Source organism: Myotis nattereri, assembly GCF_964212035.1.
Source record: "Myotis nattereri genome assembly, chromosome: 8".
Taxonomy (NCBI): domain Eukaryota; kingdom Metazoa; phylum Chordata; class Mammalia; order Chiroptera; family Vespertilionidae; genus Myotis; species Myotis nattereri.
The window spans coordinates 67,980,433-67,994,385 of record NC_138083.1 but is presented as its reverse complement, the minus strand read 5'-3'; the positions used below and the strand labels follow the sequence as shown (position 1 = coordinate 67,994,385).

At 55.2% G+C, this 13,953-nt stretch overlaps 1 protein-coding gene across 3 annotated transcripts in view; it reads right to left on the bottom strand.

Moving 5' to 3' along the window:
* SULF2 (sulfatase 2) overlaps positions 1–13,953 on the bottom strand; it is a 99,081-nt gene that overhangs the window by 71,092 nt on the left and 14,036 nt on the right. For all 3 annotated transcript variants that reach the window (XM_081097776.1, XM_081097777.1, XM_081097775.1), the window contains exon 2: positions 2,639–2,907. In XM_081097776.1, the coding sequence (XP_080953902.1) occupies positions 2,639–2,807 (169 nt within the window). In that variant the 5' untranslated portion in view covers positions 2,808–2,907. The remainder of the gene's footprint in view (positions 1–2,638; positions 2,908–13,953) is intronic.

The window sequence follows — 13,953 nt, the reverse complement described above, 5'->3', positions numbered from 1 at the left end:
TCGTGAGCCACATGCGGCTCTTTGGCCCCTTGAATGTGGCTCTTCCACAAAATACCGACTTCTGCACATGGGCCACGAAGTTTCAATCGCACTGTATGTGCGCGCCCGCACATGGTATTTTATGGAAGAGCCACACTCAAGGGGCCAAAGAGCCGCATGTGGCTCTCGAGCCGTGGTTTGCCGACTACGGGTTTATACAATAAACCAAAGGTGTGACCCAGGAGTGGCTTGTGTGAGGAATAAAGGGGAGGCGTGGAGGCCTTGAGCTGGAGAAGCCCTTGGGCACAGCCCTTGCCGGGCTTGCCTGCCATCCGTGTAAATGGTCTAAACTGGGCAAGGGCCCCTGTCTCACCCGCTCTACCTGGCGCCCACAGTGCTGCGTGGGGAGGAAGCTCAGGACCAGAGACGGCCAAGCTCGTCCTCCAGAGGCAACATCTCTGAGAACTGGGTCAGGTCATTGCCAATAGGGATGGCTTCCTGCCCCTGGATGCCACCCGGGAAGCTGAGCCCACCCACAGCTGTTGAGGTGGGTGGAGCAGGGGCTCACACATGTATGTGTGTATTCGTATGCACGGGAGGGTGGTTCCTTCTGTTCAGTGTCAGCACAAACACTACCACCTCCGAGAGCCCTCCCTGATGACCAACCCAAAGCAGCTCCAACCACCGTCCCATCCAGCACAGCGCCCCCTTCAGGTTCACAGGAGCATTGCTCCTTCTTGAAGTTATTGTAATCTACACTAATAAAAGAGAAAAATGGTAATTGGCGTACGACGATACCCTTTTCATTGGCTAATCAGGGCTATATGCAAATTAACTGCCAACTATGATTGGCAGTTAACTGCCAACAATATGGCGGTTAATTTGCATATGTAGGCACAATGCAGGGAGGCGAAAGGGAAAGCAGGAAGAAGCCCCCTCCCACTGACAGTGATCGGAAACCCTGGGGGGAGCTAAGAGCTGGGGGACAGGGCAAAGGCGGCCCTGGGGCCGCCTTTGCCCTGCCCCCCAGCCATGATTGGAGAATCAGGCACCTTTGCTGCCCTGGCCAGTGATAGCAGGAAGTAGGGGTGGAGCCAGCGATGGGAGCTGGACACGGTCGAAGCTGGCAGTCCCGGGAGCTAGGGGTCCCTTGCCTGGGCCTAAAGCGGAGCCCACGATCGCGGCACCCCCCGCTGCCACTGCAGGTCCCCGCTGCCCGAGCCGGACGCCTCAGCCAGAGGCGTTAGGCCTGGGCAGGGGCGGAGCCTGCAACTGTGGGGAGCTGGAGGTCCCCTGCCCAGGCCTGACACCTCTGCCGGAGGCCTCAGGCCTGGTCAAGGGGCCGATCCGGTGATTGGTGATCGGAGGGTGATGAGGGTCAACTCCTCTGGCCGAGGCATCAGGCCTGGGCGGGGGGCTGAGCCGGAGATTGGGGGGATATGATGGTCCCCTTGCCCAGGCCTGAAGCCTGGGTCAGAGGCGTCAGGCTTGGGCGGGGGGTGGAGCGAGTGATCAGAGGGAGATGGGGGTCCCCTGCCCAGGCATGATTCCTGGGACAGAGGCCTCAGGCCTGGGTGGGGGCCAGAGCCAGTGATCGGGGGGAGATGGAGGTCCCCTGTCCAAGCCTGACACCTCTGGCGGAGGCGTCAGGCCTGGGCAAGGGGCCGATCAGGTGATCAGAGGGTGATGGGGGTCTATGCCTCTGGCTGAAGCATCAGGCCTGGGCTGGGGGCAGAACCAGTGATGGGGGGAAATGAGGGTCCCCTGCCCAGGCCTGACGCCTCTGTCAGAGGCGTCAGGCCTGGGCAAGGGGCCGATCCTGCGATTGGAGGGTGATGGGGGTAAACGCCTGAGGGCTCCCAGTATGTGAGAGGGGGCAGGCTGGGCTGAGGGACACTCCCCCCACACACACACCCAGTGCACGAATTTCGTGCACCGGGCCTCTAGTTAATTAATAATTGATTAATTTTCTAAGCCCTGACTTTGACCCTGGCCTGACCACTGGGCACAGAAGCTCAGGCAGGAGAGCAAGTGTGACAGGGCAGGACAAAGCCTCATCTCTGCCAGGAAAGCCCAGAATAACACGGAGTCCGATGGGTTTGTCCCTCTTTCCAGCTGTGGGACCCCCTTCAATCTCTTCATTTTAAAATAATACAAAACGGCTATTACGATACACACACAGGCTTATCTAATGAGATCGTGCATGTGACACTGCTTACAAAACACCCAGCACCATCAAACCTAAGGAACCAGGGCATCACTTTATTTTACATGTGAACGGCAGTCGCACCGATGACCTGTCTCCCTCCCTCCGTGAGCGCAGGCCTGTGCCTTCCTCCTCATTCCTGAGGCTCCAGGCCCTGGAACCATGCCTGGCACATGGCAGGCAGGTACTCAACAGAAATCAGAGGAACATATGAACTGGTCTTCACGTGTCTTCTTCAGAAGGGTTTGGAGAAATCCAGGAAGGGTTTTGCATTAGGAAAAGGCTGGAGACCCCTCACCTTGCGAGTCCACAGCTGTGGGCCGCCCCTGTGACTTGGTTAAATCCACTAGAAGTGACTCTACAGCTTGACATGAGCACCTGCGTCGGGAGCCTTCGCCCCAGCAGGTGGCCCTGGGGGCCCGGGCAGGTGCCAGCTGCCGGCCGGGTGCTTACCGAGCTCGACGTCCTGGTCATCTGTGAGCACCAGGATGATGTTGGGGCGGATGTTTCTGCGGTCCCTCTGGAACCTGCCTTTCAGGCGGTGGTGTGACAGGAAGGAGGAGCTCCCACCCAGCAGAGGGAGGACGGAGAGCAGGCACAGCAGGAGGCCGGGGCGGGCCATTTTATGTTTCTGTTGATCTGTCGCTTCTTGCAGGAGCAGGAGTCTGGAGCTGCGCCTGGTGGACTTGTTCCTTTGCCCTCTTCCCTCTCTGCTCACGGATCTAAAGGAGCAGGAAGAGAATCAGGTCAACCTTTCTGTACGGCTGTGACCGCTCAGACTTGCATAATGAGGCGTACGATGGCCTCTGGCACGGACAAGGACAGTTTATCTGATCAGGGCGGCTCTAGCCGAGCAAACATCTAACACGGCTCAAGTGAAAAGTTATTTGCAATTTGCTCAGCAACAGGCCGGGGGGGGAGAGGGGGGGAAAGCCTCCAGTGACCACTTCTGCAGCCAGAACTGTCCCCTGGACCCGCGGGCGGCTGGATGTGCTGGTGGCAGCTCAAGCCCCAAATCAGATGGTCAGCCGGTCACTGAACCACACAACCACTTCCACAGACAAGGCACCCCCAGAGAAAGGAAGGGAAGCAGCCCACTTTGGGGGAGCAGCCTTTTCTGGCCATCTCTTCTCAGTGGGCAGATGGGAGGGGGCTGCAGCCGGCTCCCAGGCAGCCTGTGGCTCAGGGCGGGGCCGGGAGAGCAGGGCGGGAACGGCGCCCATCCACTCTGGGTGGATGACTCCCCATGCTTCAGTCCCGATCCATCGCTCACCAGCTCCGTTTCCCCAGCAGTAAGCCAGTGGGGAACACGGGGAGACACGGCTGTTATTAGAACCTGATGCGGTCGGGACGTGTGTGAAGGCTCCCTGCCAACACCCAGAGCTGGGCAAGTTATTCCTATTAGTTTTAGGTCGAATAAACAAAATGACAGAAGAGCTGTCACATTCCACTGTGACCTCAGTCACCCCCCCCCCATCCCACCACACCCCAGATCAGGTCACATGCAAAGCTGGGGGACGGGTGGCGGGGGGGGGGGTGAGCTTGGCGCAGGCAGGTCTCTGCGGTCATTTTTCTATTTCTTGAGGAAATGAGCCTTCAAGTCCTGTCCTGATAGAGACTTTTGGTCTCATTTATTTAAGGCACGCATGAGAGGGAGAGAGAGAGAGAGAGAGAGCAGACGTGTTGAGAGGAAACCAAGCTTGATGGAGTCAGGCTGAGTCACCATCCTTGTGACCTTGAAGGACCACGGGGAACCCCACCCCAAGGCTCTGGGAGCTCGGCAAGGGCCCCAGTTTCTGCAGAGCGGAATGCTGCCTTCATTTCTCATTGGGGCTACAAAAGCCTCTTGCGGGGTCTCCTCCCTGTCCCCACCCTTGGCTCCCTTCCTTTATCCCCAGGGCGGCCAGTGTGAATTTCCGAAAACTGAAATCAGGTCATACCACTCAGTGAGGCACTCACTTCAGGTTGTACAAGAGCAAGGCACTCATCTCACCCTTGACCCCGTCACTTACTTGCTTAGACCCTCCCCTGGCTTCTCAGGGCTCAGGCAATAAAATGCAAACTCCCACCAGGGCCACCAGGGCCCATGTGATCCAGCCCCTGCCCACCTTTCCCCCTTCATCTCAGTTGCTCTCCTGCCCCACTGGCTTCTTTCTGCTGCTTGGACAACTCAAGCTTGTTCCTGCCCCAGGGCCTTTGCACTTGCTCCTCCTTAAACCTGGAAGAGTCTTTCCCCAGATTTTGTATGATGGGCTCATTCCCCTCTGACGAGTCTTGGCACAAATGTCACCTTCTCGGAGAGGCTGCACTGACCACCTATCAAAAGTGGTGCCTGCCCCCACCCGAGGCATTCTCTGTATTGTATAACCTGTTTTATTTCCCTAAATCCCTCCTACAACTGGCAATTGTCGTATTTATTGCCTAGTCCCCGCCTCCCTCCACTGAAGGGTCAGCTCCACGAGGACAGGACGTGGGCCCGTGTTAATCACAGCTTTGTCCCCAGCACCTGGGACTGTGCTTGGCACATAGCAGGCGCCAAATACATATTCAAATAAATAAAGGAGCGGAGGTTTTGTTACGGTCCTCTGAGCTCTGCTGGGCTCGGCAGGGCTGCACAGTAACCTGGGTCCCGAGGCTCAGTGGCTCGGAGACCTCTGTCAGCAATGCCTTCCCCATCACCCTTCCTGGCCACCAAGGAGGAGCTGGCTACTCTGTGGTTGAAAAGACCCCAGGAAGGGTCGAGGGGTGGCTGATTTTTGTCCCCTGATCCATTCTCCATCCTGCTCGGTGCCCCAGGAAGCAGAACGCTGCAGACTGCATCTCTGGCTTCCTGCTGCTTCCGCCAGTGGAAGCCCTGCTGGGAGGCTGCAGGCGGGAGGAGTGGGCATCAGCATCCCTACTCTCCTCTGCTCCCTCTGCAGCAGCAAGTGGCTCCCAGCCCTGTGGCTCTCCAGTCTGACAGCAGTTCCAGCCGGGGCCCCTCCCAGCTCCAGCTTTCCCCCAGTTCTGGGTGTCTGTCCCCCTCTTGCCCTCTGAGCCTGGGGCGGTCATGGCTCCCCTCTCTTGCTAGTTCCCGAGAGCTGCACCATTCCTTGTCTGCTCCCTATCCCTGGCTCCTTAGCCTGCCTCTGAGAGCAGTGCCTTCAATCCCCTCTTCCTAGGGGAGCAGGGGCAGGCTCCACTCAGGGCTCCCCACCTCAGGGGCCTCCGACAGGACATCACATTATCAGGGCAGCTGACTGACAACCGTGAGTTTCATGGGACTGGAGGACAAGCACCGACTTCCATCTTCATCCCTAGAATCTGCAAAACACACATCTCTCGGCAGCCAGAGCCCTTGCATCCGCCGTGCACTGGGCACCTGCTTGGAGCCACGTCGGGTGCCGGCTAAGATGTGGACTTTGGAGTTACTTGCTGGGTGACCCTGGGCAAGTAACTTAAAAACACCTGTGTCTCAGTTTCCTCACCTATAAAATGGGTGAAAGGGATTAACGAGTTCATAGAGTGCGGAGACCAGCAGTGCCTGGCACATGGTGTTAACCGGAACACGCCGCTGACAGTGTGACCTGTTATTAGATTATTACTATCACTGCAGCTGGGTCTTGCGTCAGGCACTCTGTTCACGGCATCTTGGTCAATCCCCACACCTACTGCCTCCCACAGGCATAGGCTAGTATTATCCCCATTTTACAGCTGAGAACCGGTGAGGCCTAACGGTCCTATGATGATCCCGCGAGAAAGTGACAGAGACAGGGTCTGGCCTCTGCTCTCCCTGCTCAGCGTGGGCCCTTCACCATTAACCTCACGTATCCCAGCTTCTTCCTCTCCAATGCCACAACCCCGATGTCTGCCCCTCCCACACAGTCCTTCCATTATTTGCTCCATGCGCTTCTTTAAAGGACCGCATTTGAAAATAAAAACATAAGCACATGATTCTGAAAAAGAAAACGTTGTATCCAAGGATAAATGGAAATTCAGCAAACCTTCTCTGTAGCAGGGAACCACGCAAACAAAGCCCAAGAAAACAGACTCAGTGTTAACTCGAACACACCAGGCTGCTTTGTGCTTTGCACACCCATTAAAGTGCACATTCATGCTCCTTCAGGTTGACTTCGAGGGATCGAGTATCGAGAGAATTGCCACGGGATGCCCTACAGACAGCAACTCTCTTACACCAGAAGCAGTAACAGCAGGTGCTTATTGGCAGTTGGCAATGCTTCAGCTCGTTTCATCTGCACATCCACCCACTGACCTCACACCCACGTTAATGTTATGAGCGAGGAAGCTGAGGCCCGGAAGTAACACACTTGCCCAGGATCACATGCTCAGTGGGTGGCGGGAATCAGCCTGCTCAACCAGAACCTCCTTGAAGTAGATCTCTGCGCAAGTTCCTCTGTCTCCTAGCCTCCGTCTTCAGATTTGCTCAGTGACGGAGTAGGTGGCCACCAGGTGCCCCCGAGGGCCTTTTTGGCCCTGGGCCTGTGATGTGAGGTCCCCGGGGGCTGGGAGCTGCGGCCTGTATTGGGAGCCCTGGGCCAGATGGTGGGTGGAGCTGGGAATGTGTGCAGGGCACCTGTGTTGTCTCCTTAGCAACCCCTGCCCCCCTTTCTGGGCAGCGACAGCCCACCCGTCAGAATGCTCCGCTCTGGATGGAAGTCAAAGCTCTGCAACCAGAGAACAGGAGCTAATTATTTCATCAGAGCAAGTCATCAATGGGCCGATTTTGATGAATTCCCCGGCTCCGACTTCCCCTGGCCTTGTGCCCGTCTCTCTCCAGATGCCGAAGGAATCAATGAAAAATGACACAAGGGGTTCTGCCTCCATTTTTCTACCTCTTGGTAAAAGATTTGAAGTCGCTGAACCGAGAGAGGATCTGGAGAATCCTGTACAGATGACCGTGTTCTGTCCGTCTCACGGACACCCCCTCTCATCCCACCAGCTTGTGGCAGGCAGGGTCCCTCCAGCCCCTTCCCTTCACCCGGTGTTTTCTCACAGACCTTCCCTGACCAGGATGACATCTCCGGAAACGCCTAATGTCCCAAGCGTTCAGAAACATCACCCCGCGTCTGGGTCTCTCTGCCCACCTGCAGAGAGGAGCAGGTCTGAGGGTGACCGACAACCCCCAGCCCTGCATACCACAACTTTGGGGAACACCCGGGACCTCCCCAGGCCTGTCCAGGAAGACTCAGATAGCTGTTTTCCTCTGAGGATCCCTGAATCCAACCAGAAGTCAAGAGGAGGTTGGAAATGACCAGGCAGCTGAGGGGGGTGGGAGAGGAAGTGGCCAGAGGCAGGACAAGGCATTGATCAGACAGGAGAACTCACAGGGAGGTGGGAAGAAAGGAAAGTGTGGGGTGTGCAGAGATGCCCTGTGTGCCGGAGCCTCGGCTGCAGACTGGGAGACCCTCCTAGGTGGTCCAGAGCCCGGGCACTATGTCTTCCTTCATTTACTTTACAAATGTTTGTTTAGGGCCAAATATGTGTGAGGCACAGTGTTAGGTGGTAGGATAATCCTGCCTGGATTATAACAGCCTCTTAACTGGTTTCCCTGCTTCCACCCTCACCTCCTTCCATCAAGCAGCCAGAAGGAACCTGTTAAAAGAGGCCATTTCCTCCCCTGCAAACCTTTCAAGGGCTCCCATTTCGTGCAGAATAAACCCCTCAAACCCTCCAAAAGGCTTACAAGATTAGACACAGTTGGCTCTATCCCCTCTCTGACATAATCACCTTTTACTTTCCCCCTTGCCCACTCAGCACTAGCCACACACGGCCTCCATGACATTCCTCAAAACAGGCCACCCCAGGGCCTTTGCACGTGCTGCTCCCGGCACTGCCTAGAGCCGTCACCCAGATGTCTTCACGGCCCCTTCCTCACCTCCTTGAGGAGAAAATTTAAATCTCTTCCCTCCCTAGGAGCATTAACAACTTCTGACTAGATATTTTATTTCTTTTGGGTTTCCTGGACTAAAACATTAGCTTCCTAAGGGCACAGATTTTTGTCAGCTTTGTTCACACCTGCTTCCTGAATCACCAACACCTAAAACAGTGCTTAAGACAGCAGATACTCAAGATATTTACTGACTCAGCAAACATTTTCTCTCTCCTGGGTATAGTACTCCAGTTGTGATTGGGGGCACTGCCACTCCCTTATGCTGATCACACGTACAGTTTGAATGTAGGGTGGAACATGTGACCCTGGTGGAGCCAATCAGCATATCCCACCTCTCTCGCTCCAGTGATTGGCCCAGAGACAGACATTGACTGAGGCCTGGCCAACCAGAGGGAGGGAAGAAATTATATACAGTGGGCTGCTGGGTGCTGGCAAGGGGGTGAACCCAGCCTGGGTACCAACTGGAGCCTGAGAGGGGATGCTGGTGACACTAGGCTGAACCAAGTAGTCAGTCACAGGCTGAAACAAGTGCCCCTTGTTGCTTAAGCTTGTCTGAGTTGGGGCTGTCATCTGCAAAAGGAAGCACCCAGACTTACACAATCAACTCCCCAATATAATGATGAAGAAAAACTAAAATTTATGGTGTGTTTATCTTGGGCTCTGCCCTATTTTCAGCACTTTTCCTGTGCTAACTCATGTCGCCCTTACAACAACATTATGAGTAGCAGATGCGCCAGCTGAGCATGGAGAGGTCCAAGAACTGGCCCAAGGTCACACTGTGGTAGGCAGTTAGACAGACACGAGCAGAGCAAGGACGATGGGCCAGACACAGACGGTCACCAGGCCGGAAAGCCCTGGGTGTCTAGCAATGGACAATCAACTGTAGGGTGGAAACTTGCCCCCAGGGTGACCTTTCCTCCCCTAGTATATGATATGATTGGTCATGAGGTTTGGATCCCCTGACCTTCCTCCCTAGAGATAACATTTAGGCCTCAGTTGTATTTCAGCTGCAGGCCCAGATAAGCAACAAAACCAGACAGTGACCCCATGGCTGACCTCAGGACCAGCTGCATGCATAATGACCCCTTGTCCTGGCGCCAACCAATCCATCAGTGGAGACCTGTAAGAGGACACACCTGGAAAGCTGCTGAATATTCTATTGAGATCTTCCCCTGGGACCTCCCGTAAAATCTCCGCCCTCAAAACCCTTAGAAGGGAAGACCCAGCTCGCCCTCCCTCCTGGGATAGCGAAAAACCTTTCTCTTCCCTCTAGCCCTCTCTGCCCCTCCCACCCCCCCAAACGTGTCACCTTGGTCTTCCTCACTTCTAAGCTCCAAGGGCCCTTCTTTAGCCTCTATAACTTATTTTCTAAGCTCATTTTTTCTCTGAATTACTTCTTCCACCTCTGTGATTTTATAAATAAACTAGAGGCCTGGTGCACGAATTCGTGCACGGGTGGGGTCCCTTGGCCTGGCTGGCGATCGGGGCTGATAGGGGGAGGCTGGCTGGGGGGGAGAGGGACCTCGGGAGGTTGGCCAGCTGCAGGAGGTTGGCTGTGGGAGCGCACTGACCACCAGGGGACAGCTCCTGCATTGAGCATCTGCCCCCTGGTGGTCAGTGCACATCACAGCTACCAGCCGGTCAGCCGGTCATAAGGGTCGCTTAGGCTTTTATATATATACTAGAGGCCTGGTGCACAAAAATTTGTGCACTCAGGGGGGAAGGGGGGGTCCCTCAGTCTGGCCTGTGCCCTCTTGCAGTCTGGGACCTCTCGGGAGATAACGCCCTGCTGGCTTAGGCCTGCTCCCAGGTGGCAGAGGGCAGGCCCAATCCCTTGGCGCAGCCCCTGGTCGGGCTCAGAGCAGGGCCGATTGGGAGGTTGCGATGCCACCCTCAGTCACGCTCAGGGTAGGGCCGATTGGGGGGTTGGGGCACCGCCCCGTCACACTCAAGGCAGGGTCGATGGGGAGGTTGCGGCGCCACCCCCTGTCATGCACAGAGCAGGGTCGATCAGGGGGTTGGGGAGCTCCCCCCTGTCACGCACAGAGCAGGGCCCATCAGGGGGTTGAGGAGCTCCCCCCTGTCACTCACAGAGTAGGGCCGATAGGGGAGTTGGGGCACCGCCCCCTGTCACACACAGAGCAGGGAGGATCAGGGGGTTGGGGCGCCGCCCTCTATCACCCACAGAGCAAGGCCGATCAGGGGGTTGGGGCGCTGCCACTGTCACACTCAGGGCAGGGCCGATGGGGAGGTTATGGCTCTACCCTGTCACACACAGAGCAGGGCTCGTGGGGGGGGGTGGTGGAGGTTGGGGCGCTGCACCCTGTCACACACAGAGCCGGGCCGATCAGGGGGTTGGGGCGCCGCACCCTGTCACACACAGAGCCGCAGGGTGATCAGGGGGTTGGGGAGCTCCCCCCCGTATCAGGCACAGAGCAGGGCTGATCAGGAGGTTCGGGCACCTTCCCCTGTCACGAACAGAGCAGGGTGGATAGGGAGGTTGTGGCCCCGCCCTCTGTCACACACAGAGCTGCAGGGTGATCAGGGGGTTTGGGCGCTGCCCCGTCACGCTGATCCCGGTGCCGGGAGGCCTCTCGGCGCCCCTGATCCCGGTGCTGAGGCACATTACCCTTTTACTATATAGGATAGAAGCCTGGTGCATGGGTGGGGCTGGCTGGTTTGCCCTGAAGGGTGTCCTGGATCAGGGTGGGGGTCCCCACTGGGGTGCCTGGCCAGCCTGGGTGAGGGGATGATGGCTGTTTGCAGCTGGTCACACACCCTTCAGGGTGGGGGTCCCCACTGGGGTGCCTGGCCAGTCTGGGTGAGGGGCTGAGGGCTGTTTTCAGGCTGGCGGGTGACTGAAGCTCCCAACTGCTCCTTTTTTTCTTTTTTCTTTTTATTCTGGGCCAGCTTTAGCTGTGGCTCCAGCTCTGAGGCCTCTGCTGCTGAAAGCAGGTGTCTGGTTTGTTTGCGTTCTATAATCGAAACAATGTAAAACTCCAGCTCTGAGATCCCGGCTCACTGAAAGCAGGTTTCTGGGGTTTTGTTTAGCTTCTGTATTTGTTACAATGTTTCAAACTGCAGGCTCAGAGGCTGGCAAGGCAGGCGGGGAACGTTGGTTTCCTCCGTCACTGAAGCAAGCAAGCCTCATGTTAGTTTCAAGCTGCCTGGCTGCCGGCCGCCATCTTGGCTGGCAGTTAATTTGCATATTGCCCTGATTAGCCAATGGGAAGGGTAGCGGTTGTACAATAATTACCATGTTTCTCTTTTATTAGATAGGATATATATATATATATATATATATATATATATATATATATATAGTTTGAGTCTTGGCTCTGAATTCTTTCCTAGCCAGAAGTCAAGAATCTTGGTGGCTGAAGCCATGGGTCTAGCACCTGGTGCTGTGGTTCCTTCCACCACAGCACCACCACTTGATGCTGAATACCATCCCTTGACCCACCCTCACCGTCCTCTCTCCTCCCTTCCTTGTGCCTTGGGAGGTTCACTTGGATGGACCACATTAATGGGCTCCATATTCTCTGGCTCCTGGTATGGAGAAAGGGAAGAGAGAGGGGCTGGGTACTTCCCAGATGCCCTCCTTGGCACCTTCCTGGGAAATGACCACATGCTGCCATTGCTTTACTGAGGGCCGCAGCTCCAGTGGGCGGCCCTCTCCAGGTTCCAGCACATACCCGCTGCCGTCCCAGCCCCAGAGGTCTGTGTGACTCATTTTCTTACACTCTGCTCACACTGTAGGTGGAGGGCAACACCCGTTTCCTGCAGCACTGACACAGCAAGCAGACAGCACAGCTGAGATCTGCACCCAGACCTTCTGACCCCAGAACCATCTCTTGACTCCTGCGCTCACTTGAAAAGTGATGAGTGATATAAGAGGCTGAGGTTAAGTGTGCTGCACAAACAGGAAGAAGAAGGGGGAAACTGCTGACCTGGGGGAAGTCAGGGAGGGCTGCCAGGAGGTGTCTTTACAGAGTCAAGTTTGAGAAGTCTAAGAGGAACAGAGGTCTGAGGAACCTACAGGATTTGGGTAGACCCTGAAGAAGTGGGTGGAGTACAGGGTGCCTCAGGGAGGGGAAACAGCTCCAGTAAATAGCAGGCAGTGGGAGGGGTGGAAATGTGTGGTCCTGAATCTCCAGCCCAGAAGTTGTCTAGACAGGGGATGACACACACACATCTGTTAAACCTTACACTCCCTGGTGTCTCCCCTTCTTCCTGGCCATAGGTTTTTTCAGCCTTCTTTCCTCCTCTCCAGGGCTGTCACAGGAAGGACGGGAGCTCCTGTAACCCACAGGCCACCAACTCCCTGTCTCCCTTGCCCAGGTCCCGGGCATCTGGTGGCTCTTCGTGCCTGCTCTTGGGATTCCAGCTGGAGCAGAGAACCAAGCCAGCTCTCAAGAGCAAGACAGAGGGGCAAGAAAAGGGTCCTTCAGAGGGAGGAGAATAAGATCAGATTTTAAGACAAGGGCTCAGGATCTGGAAAGGAAACTAGGGCATAAAGAGAGGAGCTTAAGAACCCATTAGTCCACATAACTATTCATGCAACAAGAAAGTCTCAAACGCCTACTGTGTGCCAGGCACAGTTCTTGGTGCTTCAAACAGCCAGGGGGGTGGGGATAGGGGAGGTCCCTGCCCTCATGGAGGTGAGAGTCTAAGGAGTCCATATATCAAAACCTGGGGTCGACAGACTCCAGCTAAAGGTGGGGAGGGTCAGAAAGCAGGACTGAAGTAACGGCAAACCACAGGTGAACAGTCAGGCCGGGGCCATGGATTTTCTATATGTAATACAGTCAGAGCTCAAAGAAAGTTTAGAAACAAGATATTCAAAGTCTTGGGAAGTGGAGCATCACAAGGTTTTGCATGTCAAGTGAGCGGGTGTTTGAGAGGCCATATAATTCACATGCTCAAATGTCTGAGCATCTGCTATGTGCTATGCACTGTTTCATGACCAGTGGGAAAAAACAGACACAACTCTTTTCATGGAGCTGACAGGTGCAGAGAAGGGGTCGGGGGGGTGGGGGGGGGGGGGTGGGGGAGCTGGAGCCAGGCTGCCTGAGTTTGAATTGTTACTCCACTGCTTACTAGACGTTGGGCAGGTAATTTAACCTCTTGTGGCCTCAGTATCTCCACCGGTAAAGTGGCCCCAATAACAGCACTGGTAGAGCTGTGAGGATGAAATTGCTTAATACTTTGAAGCCTTTGCAACAGAGCTGTATACAGTAAGCACTCCATAAATGCTGGCTTTGGGCCACCTAGCATTTTCCCACTCTACTTTCTGTAACAGTGCCCAGCTTTTATTTGGGATTTTTTTCTGTCTAGGATCCATGGTCCCTAAGGTTTAAATTAGGTCCCAGCTACAAAGCTCTAAGACTAGACCATGGGACCCATGAGCCAATCAGGGCCTTCCAATCTCCCTACCTCAGTGATTGGCCAATCTGATTAATCTAAGCACTTTGGCCTACTCTTTCCAACTGGCTAATTTATTCTACGTCTTTTCAACATCAGGTGAGGGAAGACTCTGACTCCATCATAACTCACGTGGAGTCCGAGAGAAGCCCACCCACAGGAAACACAGAGCTGTGGAATGGAATGTACCTGGGTCTTGAAAACACTGGATCCAGCTAAGCCCGAGGAGGATTTACCTCTGGGTTCTTTGTTCGTGTGTTTGCACCAATAGATTCTTCTATGTCCAACTAGTTTTCTTTGTTTATAGGTCAACTTTCTCAACACTATGACTCTTTAGGGACATGAGTCAAATTCTCTTTCCTTAGGTCACTGTGAGCAGCTCTCTCTGTCACTTGCAACCGAATGAGCCCAGATGGCAGAGGGAGCTGGAGGCAGAGTGTTGACTCAGGTGGTG